Below are 15623 nucleotides of genomic sequence, written 5' to 3'. Positions count from 1 at the left end.
AGTACATATCTCCCCTCCACATCTGCTTCACTATAGACGTGTGTAAATGGGACTTTGGGGGCAATCCATATCATCACACCCCTTGCATACGAGGAAAAGGACGAGGAGAACACCTGACCATGCCCCTTCTTAGCCAGTTTGTGCGATTCCTCCTCTGTCATGTGAGTTTCCTGGAGACAAGCTATAGGAACCTTATGTTGCCTTAGGAAGGAATGCACCCTACAGTGCACAGTGTATCTCTTCAGCCCCCTGACATTCCATGTCAGTGTATTGATCTGTCGACCCATGTTAAGGCTTCATATCTTCCGTCCCCTTTGCACCTCCTCCCTCCCATAAAGAGCAGACAAGACAAGATCTTACTGCATATCCCACATACAACCATGCACTACTGCCATAAACATCAAACACATGCAAACCTGCATGAACGTGGTAACCCTAAACCCCTATGCCCACCCCGGATAAACAGTAAAACAGATATATCAAAACATACTGTAGATCCATATGTGCAAATTCTGCCAGGACAACAGCCTACGCCCCAACACCCCAGGACCCTACCACCACAGTGGAAGTAACCCCCACCCCGGATACAAAATATGCCGTGCCTGTAAACCTAACCATTCATAGCCTAAGAAAAGCACTGCCCCCATCATTTAATACAGATTTATGAAGTGCCCATTTGAAGCCATATAGATTGCGATCTCAATACCCCTTACTATGAAAGGCAAGCGCCTCAGACCCGAGCACAGACCCCCCCCCCCCAGTGGTATCTCAGAGAGCAGCATCCACTGACGACCAACAACATCAAGTGTCAACAGAGAGCATTTCCACTCCCTGATCAGACGCCACAGTAAGTTCGGCAGCCAGCTCAGGAACCACCACAGCCATAGTACCATCCTGCTGAATTTCAATTCTACTGTCAGAATCGATGCTCCTCTGCGCAGAAGCCTGCATCTAGCTCCCCCCACGCTTCCTCCAGTCTGTGCCATCCACACCAGAAGCACAAGCAGCCCCCAGGCCAGACCGCCCAGAACGTCCCAGACCACCTTGTCCCACAGCTCCAGCCATCTCAAGATCTCCTCAGGCCGTTCAAAAAAGTGCAATTTGCCCCTGGACAGCACCTTCAAGTGTGACTGATACAATAACATATATCAGATATTCATGGCGTGAAGCTTGGCCTTAACCTCCAAAAACCTCTTTCTAGAGGTCTGAAACTTGTTCGTATAGTCTGGATATATGGAGATTTTGCAATTCTCAAGCACAGCTTTGTCATTTTCACGAGCAGTCCGCAGGATAAAAACCCTATCTTTACAAAAGGTGTGCAATGATGGCCCATGGAGGAGCACCAGGCCTAGGGAGAGAAACCAGAGCCATGTGCGCACGCTCCACCACAAATACCTTATATAGCCTCTCAGGCTGCAACACAGCCACTGTTTCTATCTTACCCTGAAGAGCTACCCAAGAGCCCTGTATAGCAGCCAAAAGTTCAGCGCGTGAGGGTTCCTCTGCAGTAGCCGTTGTGTCCAGGACCTCTCCAGACCCTCCTAAACAAGTCTGGCACTGCGGCAATGGGGTAGGTGTAGTGTATTGCTCCATAGTATCCCCCTGCGATGCAGTAGGTTGCCGATGCCGCCCCATTTCACCTTCAACTTAGAAATAATAGGATGTATGAACACCGTACCTGACGGAGAGGAGCAGAGATGAAGCACCATTGGACTGCAACACCTTTCAAGTAATACAAGTCAATCACCTGGCCCCAAATAAGTACAACAACGGGCCACTATGATGTCCATGTGTTCCTGCCACCAGCCCAAACCTCATGCGTCTCAGGCATGTTAGATATATGTTGCATCACAGGTTCCAGATTCCTCCACACAATTCCGCACCCGGGCTGCAGAAAACTCTCCACCAGTGCCAGACCTCCGTCGTCTCACCTCCAGCAAGTGCTGCAGTCTGCCGGGCCGGCCCCAGCAACTCCACAGCAGCCGAGAGCCAACCATTCAATGCTGGGCACCCGGGCCCCCACTCCTCACCATCCTCCGATGCCGCCTCATGCCCCAATCTTAGGCCGATCGCCAGTAAAGGGGGAAGCAACTCAGGCCCCCTCCAAAAACAGTGCAGCAGGGCATGCCGGGCCACACCGCCCCCAGTCACAGGGCCGCTCACGCCAGGGGGTCCAACTGGCCTTAGAATCTGCCCAGGGTACGGACTGGGAAGAAAGTCCAGCCGAGACGGACAATCCAAGGCCTCCTCTGTACTCCGCCTGGCCGCGGTCTGAGAGGGTGTCTCTGGGTGTGAGAGTGTCTGGGTGTGAAAGTCTGTGCATGAGGGTCTGAGTGGGACTGTGAGTGGGTGCATGAGAGTCTGAGTGGGTCTGTAAGTGGGTGCGTGAGAAAGTGACTGGGTCTACAAATAGTTGCGTAAGGGTATGACTGGATCTGTGAATGGGTGATTGAGGGTGTAAGTGAGTCTGTGAACGGGTAACATCAGAGTGAGCCTACGTCTGCGAATGGGTGCATCAGAGTGTGAGTGGATCTATGAATGGGTGCATGAGGGCGTGACTAGACCTGTGAATGGGTGCATAAGGGTGTGATTGGATCTGTGAATGGGTGCATGAGAGTGTGAGTAGGTCTGTGAATGTGTGTGTGAGGATGTCACTGAGTCTGTGAATGGGTGCATAAAGGTGTGACTGGGTCTAGGAATGGGTGCATTAGAGTGTGACTGGGTCTGTGAATGGGTGCATTACTGTGTGACTGGGTCTGCGAATGGGTGCATGAGGGTCTAAGTGGATCTGCGATTGGGTGCATGAAAGTGTGATTGGGTCTGCAAATGGGTGTGTGAGAATGTGACTGTGTCTGCAAATGAGTGCATGAGGGTGTGAATGGGTCTGAGAATGGGCGCGTCAGGGTGTGAGCGGATCTGTGAATGGGTGCATGACCGTATGAGTGAGTCTGAAAATGGGTGCATCAGGGCGTGAGTGTATCTGTGAATAGGTGCGTCACAGTGTGAGTGAATGAAAATGGGTGCATGACGGTGTAACTGCGTCTGTGAATGGGAGCGTCAGGGTGTGAATGGATCTGTGAATGGGTGTATGAGTGTGACTAGGTCTACAAATGGGTGTTTTAGAGTATGAATGGGTGCATTAGATTGCTACTGGGCCTTTCTCAGTAGTTCTTTGAAGGGGGCATGACCCTCGGAGTATTCCTGTGACTGAATTAATAAGTGTATGTATGACAGAATTCTTTTTTTGTCACCGATATTCGTGATTTTGTTGCAACGTTAGACGGGGGCTGCGCTGACCATTGCAATGTATTCGCAAACATTGCAAGCCGCAACAAATATTATTATAAGCTCATAATTGGACTTCCATAGTCCTCTATATAACAGCCCTGGTGTCAGGGTAACCCCACCTTGACAACTTATGCCAGTTTTCATGCCATGTTTCAGCCCTGGGGACTGTAACCTGTTCTCTAAGTTGGTGGCCGCACCTTTCTAGTCAGATTGCTGCCAGCCAGTCACAGCATCTTTGTTGTCGCGTGCATTCACGAATATGTTGCAAGTCTCACTAACATGTCGCAGTCTCAGATATACAAATTTGTTTTCCCTTTAATATCAGTAGCAGCTCGCGGGCCAAGGGAGGGGCGGGGAAATAAACATTTAATTGAATTTAAAAAACAAAGAAAATCACACACCTCCTACGTCGCTGCTCTGTCCCTCGACACTCCTCGCTGCAGGCACAGACTCCCAGCCTGCCCTGCGTCAATCCTGATGCTGCTCAGAGCAGCGTCAGGATTGGCAGGGAGCTCCAAGCCAGGGCGCTCCCAGGCAGACTGGGAGCCTGTGCAGACTCTCTCAAGCCCAGCAACACAGCTTACAATGCATGTGTGTTTGTCCGGTCCAAGACAGCTGGCGAAATACACATGCGCTGTGACAGGGGAGAGTTGAGCACTCCCACTCAGTGCACGTCACCCCGTGGCCTCGTCCCTTTCAAAGAAAACGATAATTAACATAGTTCATTATCGTTTTCTTTAAAAGGTTTTGCAGCTGCCGCTGCTGGCAGCAAGCAACGCTCCTCTGCCCAAACAGAGGAGCCGCCACTGTTTAATATCTCCAAAACTACTGTACAGATTCATACTAAATAAGCGAAAGTATAATCTGTGTACCCAAAGGTAGCCTACTGACAAAATTGGTGTATTCCGTCCAGCGGTTTGGGCTGTAGTGGTATCTAAAGGTCCTTTGGGAATTAACATGGGAAACGCAACTTTTTTAACTCCCCTCCTTTTTCTCGGCTCCCGCTTGACGGGTTACCACCAAACGTTCCGTGCACAACAAGAATCACTGGCACTCTTTTTTTGGAAACTTTTGTGAAGATTCGACAAACGGTGCTAAAGATGTAGGCAAGTCAAAAAACACTTTTTCTATGAAAACATGGTCCTAACTATAACTACCTACTGGCGACCAAAAGTAGGTAATTAGTGTTAAAAAGTAAATATCTTTATTTTTTTAATTTTAAAATGTAATAAGTACATTTAAGTACAAATTAAACAGGGGGTTTATGAATTGTTAATTAGAGATTTTTTTTAAGTTGCTTTGTCCATTTCTGGGAGATTGATACAGATAGACATTAGACAACAGGACCTGGGTGCACACACCACAGATATTTTACCCGGCAGATCATTGTCCAAAGACATGTTCCAGAACATGAGGTTGATGACCATGTTGCAGATCAGAAGAGTGATACAGCAAGACAGCCGCTGGACTCTGGTAAATGGGCTCCAAGGACATCGGGTCAGTACTGAGAGCCACAGGTGATCTTTCATCAGCCTTTCCACTGAATTTGAGGACATCAAGTAACTAGAGAAGGAAAACACAACACAAGGTTACAGGTGCCCAGATAAGATGTAATGTACACACCGAACCTTAAAGGTAGGGTTACACAGATTGCACCAATGTTGATGAAAACTTGCTCTAACATTTCTATACTACATACGTAGCACTGGTGTATTTTTCCACCAACATTTCTGCATCACATTAATTCTACCATTTACAGTGCAATTTTCCATCAACATTTAAGGATTACGAAGTGTGCGATGATGCCAGAGTTTTTTTTTTTTTTTTTTTATCACCATAAATGGAAAATTCCTTGTACAATTCTGTGTTGCTATTTTTTTAAAAGATAGAGTGCATTGGCCATGGTGCAATTTTACAGTAATGTTTGTACCAAATTACATGCAATAATGACATTTTCACCTAATGACAAATGCAAAAGAAATATTTTGCAATGGTTGGTCAATCTATGAGACTTCAAAATTGCATCATTGTAACACAGGGTATTCATTAAAAGGCAGGATCAACAGCCCTAGAGCGGCTGTAGTTATTTGTGTTATATGAGCCAAAGGTGGAGAATATGAGCTCTGCCAGTAATCCACATTACCCAGTTTCTCAGATCAGCGCACAAAGATGTGCTTAAGTACAAGTGATTCCGTTTTCTAACATCGCAACCGATTTCATATTGTGGAAAGGTAGACCGCTCCAGCGCTATATCATGTGGAAGATTCTCAAAAACCTGGACAGCACCAAAGAGACTTTGGATCAAAGGGAAAACTCTCCACAACTGTGTTTTTTTCTAGGATTTAGTCCAAAAAGTGGTCAACAAGAGAAGAAGACAATGAAAATCCCACATAAAGAATGCATATTAATGGCACACTACCCAACTTACGGGTACTAAATTTGGTGGATGAATTTGTGAAACTATGTGTAAACAAGGGAGGCCTGGCTTGCATTTTGAGCAATGACTAAAAGCTTCAAAAGAGCTTGCTGCAGTAAAATACAAATCAAAAAAAATACTATTTTCTCTATCCAATTAAGCTATGAGTTAAAGAATTTAATGTGTAAACATCTAGTCGGTAGCTAGGTAAAAATCAATACAATATCTTAAATAACAAAACAACCTAATGATTCCAATAATATAAAAAAATATTATCAATCATTCATGAATGATAATTCAAATCCATGTTCATAATGTATATATAGCACGAAAGATGGGTTATTTGAACTGGCCCTTTAGACGCAGCTCTACCAATGAAAAAAAATTAAACACCCAATGGATTTATTGGCGCTCCTGAGCAAAACAGAACTGCATAGAGTCTTTAAGTGACCTTGCGCCCGCACGTAGAAAAAGTTGTTACAGAGATGTATTTCTCAAGTCCAATACTGAGGGGCATAGGCAAAGAAGTGTTCTACTGTTTCAGAAAATAAATTAAACTAGGGGCATTTTCTATTGTTATCCTGGGTTTCAAGATCATTCAAACTGCAATAATGGAATATGAAAAAGCTTAAAATATAAAAATGCTTCTTTGCCAATGTATTTAAGTTGGAATCTAAGTACGGTTGCCTTTTATTGATGAAAATTGCAAATGTATAATGAGAATGCTTTCATTTTGTTACGGCAAGTAAGTCAATTTCATATCACAACACTTTCATAGTTTTTTTGATTAGTAGGTAAGGAAATATACACATACACACATTTCCATCTCGAATACACACTTTAAAATTTGATTGATATATATATATATATATATCAAAGTAAAAACTTTTAGTTTAGTAGGGTGGGGTACATGCAAGGGAGCTACTTACAGGTAGCTGGACAGCCTTCAGTAGCTCACAAGCTACTCACTGGAGAAGGTTCATTTAATACAGGTACTCCATCAGATGTGAAAGAATATCTAAAACAGCCTGTAACATGAGGTAGGAGAGAACTTCTGCTCTGCACAGAGCCAAAGCTGCTCTGTATATTTTAAAGCAGTGGCAACCATAGGCGTAAAAGAAGCAATCAGTTTATGGGAATGTCAGCCTCCACACCCAAAAGGGAAGAGGACAGTAAGTTCTACCTGAATGACATGATGTCCCTCTGGGAAGCAACTGGGAAGACCCTATCCAGCTGGCAGTCGTCAATGTCTGCTGCTAACCAAGAATCACACAGGAAATGCCACTTCTGCTGAGCATCCAAGTCAATTACCATTATCCTGTTCACGTACCTGTAAGATGGAGGAAGAAAAATAGAGAAAAAACAGACCTGACGATTTGCGGAACTGGACATATAATTTGCAGTCTGAGACAAGGCAACATACAAGCAGCTCTGTACCCGGAATCCATATGTGGACATGAGTAATGTCAGCGTTAATACAAACCAACACAAAAATTATGTACAGAAGTAATTCGGTAGATGGAAACTTACCCACTGATTGAAGAAAACCCAGATATAATGTTAGCTCGTTGGGACCTGTACTCCAGTCAGGGAATCAGGTCAAGGGAGTATCAGGAGTGGACGCTATTATTATTATTTGTTATTATTATTATTTATAAAGAGCACATACACAGCGTCATTGTGGCGCTGGGAACGAAAATGGAATATGGAAGGAAGAAGTCAAGATGAAACTAACTAAACCTCAAAAATTAAAAAATACTTTAAAGCATTACAAAAAGTGAAATGTAACCATGCATGGAGAACATGAAGAAGGTGGAAAACCTTAGAGGCTCCGTAGGAGGTCGTCCAAAGGACGGGCCCTGGAACCCAGAATGGTTTACAATCACATTGTTAGCATTTGAAGCAGGAAACGTCTAGGAATATTGAAGAGCTACAGTGTATACATCTGGTTAGTCTGTAAGAGACCACAAAGCGGGACAGAAATGTGACCAGAGTTATAAAACGCTCAATGAATTAAGTTGAGTGCTTTCAAGTGAATTCTTTGTTTAACGAGTAACATTTCAGGTTCTGCCAACTCTGAAAGATACAATAGAGTTTCTGGAGAGCCAACACCAATCTCACAGTCATATTTTGAAGACACTGGAGATTAGAAATAGAGTGTCCTGCAAATGCTAAATATAGAAAATTACAATAATATAGTTGGGTTGTGTAAGAACAGAAAGTATGGTATCTGGAGGGGGTTGGGTAGAACACTGAACGTCAGTATATGCAGGGAAAGACAATGCAGGAATGAGGAAGACTTTAACCCAAATTACTCTCCTTATTTTCAGAACCTGCAATTACATTATTATGCAACCAAAACTGGCTAGAGCCACAGGACTGGATGATCAGCAGGCACTCACAATAAAGACTAATATAAATGGTGGGCAAATCTCTATGCAGTTATGTTTAACAAATGTATATCTGCTCTGACCTTTCCTGAGAAGTCAAAAGGCAATAATACAACAAATCTTTAAAAAGGGTGATCTAGCAGACCCGAAAAACTACTGATTAATTAGTTTAATGGATGTGTGAGCCAGAATTTCTAGCAAAGTATTGTTTCGGGCACTCTCACAATGGTGTGAAGAGCTGAATCTGCTCCCATTGGAACAGAGCAGCTTTAAGCCTAGGCATTCTGCTATAGATCACAGTCTTATCCTATAGGCTGTTGCCCAAAAAGCATTATAAACTGGGGCTCTTTCTATACTTGATTTGTAGACTTTCAGGCTACCTTTGAATGAGAGATTTTGTCGGACAAACTGTAAAGTATGGAAATTCTGGGTACTTTATTGGGGACATGAAAATATCTCCACAGTGGATATTGGGCCAGAGTAGAGTTGGATACCGATGGCAACCTTTCAGCATTAACAATGGGTTCTGGCAAGGTTGTATGATGGCCTCAATTATTTTCGCTCTTTATCTTGCCGACCTCCCCAAAACACTATCAGTTAATTACTTATTTTCTCCTAAAATTGATGTTTTCCACATATTGTGCCTGCTTTACGTAGACAATCTTGGTATCATGGATTGTATGGCAGTTGTCACATAGAAAAGTGGTGGAGTTTGAAAAGTACTGCATGAATATTAATAATTAGGTGAGCATAACCTTGAAAATCCCATCCTATTTTACAACATTTCTTGGCAGTAAATTTCATTGTATATAGGTGCCTTTTCTGCCTGAGCATGCGTTTCATCCTATCAAAAAAGTATCTGGCCTTCCTTACAGTATGATAGAAATCCGAAAAAAACTTGAGTATAGTTCAGACGTACTTGATTTCACCCATGGCTATTGTAGCTGGAAAAATCTCATTGTGGTAAATGCTGAGCTAAATAGGAATAAAATATGGGGGAAGGCTCCAGGAGCTGAGGTAACACTGAGCAAACAAGCTCTTTCAACCAGGAAATGCATGAAAAGGTTGGGCTTAACCAGCACCACTGGATACAGTGGCCAGCAATTTTACGAAACCTGAGCTGGATGCCATCCACCCTTCCTGCCTGCGCATCAATCTTATTGGTTGCTGCTCTGTGATTCACCCTCATTTTGATGCATTTCTCCTGAAATGTGTTACACTTGGACTTTGTGCACGTTTTTCAAAATAATCAAACTTTGGCCAGTCTGGCTGAGCCTTTTTCTTTCTTCTATATATAAGTTAAGACTATTATCAGTTTCTGATAATTTTCTAGTCTGCTATCAGCCTATGGATCGTGATAGACTTCTCTGCACACTTGTTACTTCGGAGACCTCTGTTATTGTCTAACGATGTCAAAGACCATCTTTCTTCTTTTTGTTCAAAATTATTAAGTCTTGGTAATTGTTAGGTCTCACCTAGACAGCGCATGCGCTTTGTCTTCGAGACATGCTGTTTTAGCTATGTGGACTTTTTACCACTCCCACTACTATTCATTCATTCCTTCATGTGACTTTAGATATTCCTTGCTTTTTAGTGATGGATCGTTACTATTTGTCCCTCCTTTTGGTGTGTTGATTCCTCCCTGGAAACTGGCCCTGTTACATGTCTCATTTCAGTTCTGGCCATTTAAGTTAATTTCGCTGCACTACTTTTTTTGACTGCCTCAGCTCATGTAGGAGTAATGTTGTATTTCTTGGTTTTCCGAAGCAAACATGGTCATGGCTGTAAATCATGTCCTTATCTCATTTGTGGTCCCAACCCACAATCACCCTCCTACCACTGTTGCTTGTTTATTTAGTTTCTGATCGCCATTTTGTTTGGTTAGGGCATTAAATAAATATATATTTTTCTGCAGTGTGGCCAGTACTAGTGCAGCTTCCTTCTGTCCCTCCATCCCTCCCTCTCACTCTCTCACACTGTCACTCCCCTCAGAAGAATTCTTTACATTGTTGTTCATCGCAGGTGCATTTTTATCAGTAGCATGAATTTGGTGCCTACCAACACATGCCATGATGTCGCTGTCCAGCTTACCCCCACCTGGAGCCTGTGAACTGCCCTCTGCTTGCTTCAGTTTTGGAGTGCTTCGAGGCCACCTCTGGGGCATACATGTTTGTGGGATTGTGCAGTGTTTGGGTGGATTTGCCCCTTTCTGCAGGATGGTGAGGGGGCTTCCTGATGCTCTCTGTAGCCCGGAGAGAAAGAAGTGGATCGTGAGCGCCCTGCCGCAGTGAAGGTAAACTGCATGACATGGGGAAAATGGGAACTTGAACCATGGTGACAAATTCAGCCCAGAATTTACTGTATTTCATCCCAGAAGCGTAATAGCGGAGGAGTGTCGCCACCCTCCTCAGATTCAGGTAGTGACAATAAAATGATCATAACATAATTTTATGATCATTTTATCTGTCACTGTCTGATTGAGCCATGGAAGTCTAGGGCGTACCATAGGGAGGAGGAGTGGTGGGCACTGACAGCGAAACCGAAATGCACACTTACATTTCTCCAAACCAGCTGTGTTGCACAGCCAGTTGGAGAAATGGCATAGGCTCCCAGTGCCGGAGCGAGTATCAAACCAGCCCACTCAGGCCAATCCTGTCAATGCTCTCATGCTTGGTATAGCATGAGAGCAAAGTCTGGATTGGAAGCCTGTACTTCTGCCCCAGTGGTGGCCAGCCAGGACGACGAGGAGCACTGAGGCAGACAGAACCAGAGCGCCAGGTAAGTCTTTATTTTTCATTTTTATCTCCCCCACCCCAACAGTTTGCCACATCCCCCTGCCCATCACACTTGATTGGAGGCAGCCGCCACTGCCCAGAAGGCATCTGATTCTCATTCTCGTGTGTGTTACCTTTTTACTGGGATTTCGATTGCAGCATATGCACTTCCAGGACTCTTATGTGTAAGTATCTAACTGAGGCATTTGCAAGGACTTTGGATATTCGGAGAAGTTTGATGCTGCAATAGTGTGTTTCAGCACAAGACATTTGTGTGGTAGTGTTCTGCAGAGGAGTGGTATTGTTTCGAGGACTGTGGGGCAAAGATGTCCTATTGTGCACATTTAACTGTGTTCTAAATTTTTGGACTTGCCAGCCAGATCTGCAGTTACTTCCCCTACCGCACCAGAAATGTTACCTCCACTTGGGAGGGATGCTTCCTGTTTGTAGTACACTGCACATTTTTCCAGTGCCCTCCACCCGTAGAGTTTCTCTTGCTTTGCCACGCCTCCATTTGCAGAAGAAAGCAGTGTTGCGCACTTTAGCAACTAAGTATCCTTAGCTCAGAGTATATGCTGTCACTCATTCTCCCATCCCACCACTTTTGGGTCTTTCAGATGCTGGCAGTGACTCACCATACAAAACGAGGGAGCAGGGAGGTGGAGAGAGATCTAATGGGCACTACATGTGTTTCTTCCAAGGGCCCTTCTCACGGGTGACAACTTAACCCTGCTTTTAACCAGCGGCTCACTGCATTAGGGGACTTGTTTCGCATTCGAGGACTTATTTGGATCTCAACATTGTAAGCGTTGCATCAAAAAACAAAAGATGATGGTAGTAATAGTAACGTGGAAGCACTTCTCGTTGAGATAAGGAAATATTTTGTGGTGCTAAGTGGTCAAATTGACTTACTTCTTCGAGACAAAACAGTATGCATCACAAGACTACACAACATGCATGTATTTTATTAAGACCACAGCACTCCAGCAAAAGTAAAGGACATAATTAATGATTTTCCAAATATTTAGTAATTTTGGACAAGTCTTTAGAGAAAATAAAACGCAAATCTTCTCTTGTTGTGACCTTGTGGTTTATTCATGTCAATGAAAGTCCTTTATGACTTTGTTCATTCACATAAAGCCACTGGTAATAATTTTTCATAGTCAATCCATACAATAACAGCCAACACATGTTTCGTCACAAAGTGACTTTTTCAAGGTAGAGAACGTTAAAGTGATGAGTCCTTTTGGATGTAAATCAGTCATGTGTGAGAAAGCTGTGTTTTAGATGTATGTTGTAGACATCAGTCATTACACATGGTCCAAAGACCATCTCTTCTGTTATGTCCCCAATATGGACGAGTTCAAAACTCCAAAAGTATACAGCAATAATAGCTGTTTACAGGACCATGATAAGTCCTACATCTGCTGTATGGTTAGCAAAGTGTCAGCTCTTGGCGTTAAAGGAACTTGTTTTGTTTTCTTTAAAGATTGGTCCACAATTACTAAATATTTGGAAAATCATCAATTATGTCCTTTATACTTTTGCTGGAGTGCTGAGGTCCTAATAATTAAAAAACACACAAGATGTAAAGTGCAGATGTCAAAAAAGTCAGGACTGGTTACATATGTCTCACATGACACATGGCTTCTGGGCTCACATGGACACTGATAACTTACCCTTGTTTATGATATTGACATACACAAGGAAATGCCACCAGCCATACAGCCAGGAAGATGCTTACTACATATTTAAACTCTTCAAAAATGTAATGTGGCTTTTTTCTAGCAGGGCCGGTGGTATGCTTTGTTCGTGAAACCATCATCTTTCTTTTCCACGAGTTCACGATTTGTTAAAATGGGTCTACCCTTTCCGGTTTAAATGGTATGGCTTCAAATGAGACATATCATTGCCAGACCACCTAAGTTGTTCTGTGTCAGACAACAGTAATTTATAGATTGCTTATTTTAACCACCACAATCTGGTATTTGTAGTTTTGTTTTCAGTCCTAAGTGCAAGAAAGCCCCAGAATGCCAGGGAGTAAAATATGACTAGATGAGCTACTCAGGCCTGGCATGAACAATATATGATCTCCAGTATGCTGTGCATTTTTGATGTGTGAATATGTGTCATTTAGCACATATAACAAACAGTCGTCAACATTGAATGACTAACAGTAGTCTTGCATTCGCTTCCGCTAAGAAAGACCTCTGTTTCGCCGTTCAGACATTTGTATCGAAAAATGAAAAGTGGAAATGGGCAGATTAATAATGCCATGTAGGAGCCATACTTTTGCAGGACTCTCTGCAACTGTGAAAGGCAACTTCTCTAACTTCTCTATATGGAGCATGGTGAAACTCACTTCCCTTTTAGCCATTGTCTGTTGTTCCTTGGATAAATTAAAAGAAGTGAACAATTCACTACCGTTAATGCACTTCCATTGAAATCGGCCATTATTCAAAGTCTGTAACGTCCAACCAAACTGCATGATGGAACGCAGCTGACTTTGCCCATGATTTAAAAGGGACATGTCTGTCTGAATGATATCTATCGCAGACAATACTATGTTTGTCAGGGAATAAATCCTGCTGGACAGAGTGTTCATGTTGTTGTCGACAAAAGCTAAAGCCTTTTCTACGTTTTCCTTATCTATTTGCCTTTAATGCCCAGCAGCTTCTATCTGAGAAAGCTTCCAGATCTCATTACATATGACATAGATTAATCTTTTAGAGCGTGGCTTTCTAGGACCAAACAAGAAGTCCTGCAAGTCTACGCCTTCAGAAAGAGTCTTAAGATGTTCCTTAACTGTGGCTAATGTGTTAGCCTGTACCCACTGTTAGCACAGTTTACCCACGCTGTATGTTGTAACTATACCTGTGTGTTGACCCGAGACAAAGCAAGGGTTTGGCAGGCTAATCTTGAAACCCCCTGAGGAATTCACAAAACATGCCTGACACCCATTTGTGTCTGTTGGTCGAATCAATCACCCGCCGGGACTGGAAAGTGAAGAGTTATCGGTACTAGCCTGGACCTTTGCATCCAGTTCTTCCTCAGTGACATTCAGGAAGGATCACCAATTATTAAACTTTGCCTGTGTGGGGATACTGAGCGTGTACATTTATTTTTGCTAACCCCAGACAGGATGTCTGTTGAATGGTGTCATTCAAAAAGATAATTTGCACAGGAATAAGGCACGCCCTAAACAAAGCTTCCTTACCCTGTATTTGCCAATCTTGTGTTCCCCATGCACTCTTTAAATCAATAGTGTTCTTCCAGTCTTCTTAACCTTCAACTGCAAGATGGGAAACAAAGGAATCTGAATAAATCAGTTTTGTGTCAGTTACCAGAATCTTCCTAATTTTTGAAGGAGGTAATATAAAATAATATGACTATGGATGTTGTGTGTCATGCCCAGAAAAAAAAGCAAATTTATCTGAATATTGTTTTGGGCTCCTCACAGGTGGTGCCGAACAGTGTTCCCACTGTGTGTAGTTAAGTACTGGTCTATGTCTAGTGGCACTGTGCAGGTAGTAATGTTCCCAGTTGTTATAGCAGAACATTTCCCCATAATTATTTTTACTTCTGTAAACATCATCACTTTCAAATACTAAATAGTCCTTAATTTCAGTTAACATAGAATCAACTGTCTGGACATCCCAATCATCAGATACAACGCTAGGTGTAATTACATCAGTCAGACATTTTGAAGAAATATGGAATTTGAATGACCTCAGTAGGCCAGTATACATCAAACGAAATGTTGTCCCATACAATCCCATCAGGAATAGGTAAAGCTGAAATGTACACAAGGGACGAGCCTCTTCGGACCTTATGTGAGGAATGATACAGAGTTAAGGCTTCATCCACTGGCTCAACAGAGGAGCGTTCAGGAAGGTAATGGCCATTTATAAGTAAAAAGAACACAGTCACAAATCCAATCCATAGAAACAATGCTAAAAGTATCCAGCAGAACCATAAATATTTCCATGGGTGAATTAAATAGTTATTTGTAAGCCATAGGTACAGCTTACGTGTCTTTGAAACATTTTCAATCACAGGAGTGGATGAGTCTGAAGAAAAATCATCTATGTCGATGAAGTAACCAGAAGCAGTCTCTGCAAACGCGAGGAGGTTCATAGTAGACGGGGTTGTCAGTCTGTGTTGTGTCAGTGTGGAAAACAGCCAAATCTTGCATAGGATTTGTCATTGATTTAGTAGCTGGAATCTGCAAGAGTTCATTTTTCGCCCTCCCCACGGTTGAGGAGGTATTTGTAGCATCGTTGGACATGCTTGTGTAGTCAGAAGTAATGTTGTTATTTCTGTTGGGTAGTGAAAGGGGAATCGGGAACTACCCAAGGGACCTCTGGGTCTACTGTGCAAGATCGGCCACGTGGTGAAGTTCGACGTCATCAATGGAAATGAATCAGTTTGCTTTGGAACCAGGCAGCAGTGTTAAGATTACAGTTCTGGTACCCTAAGACAGTCAGACGTTCATTTATGTCAAAAGGTGTATCTGCTACCACCAAACCAGGGCCATCAAGATCTGGGACATACATAGGTATCCCAAAGGGACCCTCATATGGAGTGCACCCCCCGCACAAGGACCGTCTTTGCAGATTCTTCAGTGCTCTCTGGACCCCATATAGGTGATGAAGCCAACTGCAGCCAGAACCTAATACTCTAGCTGTTAAGGACTGCTTTAAATCACTGTTCCTCCTCTCCACAACCAAATTTCCCTTGGGATGGTATGGTGAG

The 15623-nt window shown here is 43.1% G+C and overlaps 1 protein-coding gene across 1 annotated transcript in view; it reads right to left on the bottom strand.

Annotated features, from left to right (window-relative positions):
• The window catches only part of LOC138267111 (polycystin-1-like protein 3), a 522747-nt gene that overhangs the window by 317577 nt on the left and 189547 nt on the right, over positions 1 to 15623 (bottom strand). The window contains exons 12-13 of the mRNA XM_069215961.1: positions 6888 to 7034; positions 4664 to 4851 (exon numbers count right to left, since the gene is read on the bottom strand). Coding sequence (XP_069072062.1) covers positions 4664 to 4851; positions 6888 to 7034 — 335 coding nt within the window. The remainder of the gene's footprint in view (positions 1 to 4663; positions 4852 to 6887; positions 7035 to 15623) is intronic.

Source organism: Pleurodeles waltl, chromosome 12 (genome assembly GCF_031143425.1).
Source record: "Pleurodeles waltl isolate 20211129_DDA chromosome 12, aPleWal1.hap1.20221129, whole genome shotgun sequence".
In the NCBI taxonomy this organism is placed as follows: domain Eukaryota; kingdom Metazoa; phylum Chordata; class Amphibia; order Caudata; family Salamandridae; genus Pleurodeles; species Pleurodeles waltl.
Note: the sequence above shows the minus strand (reverse complement) of the source record. Positions and strands in the feature narration are given on the sequence as shown.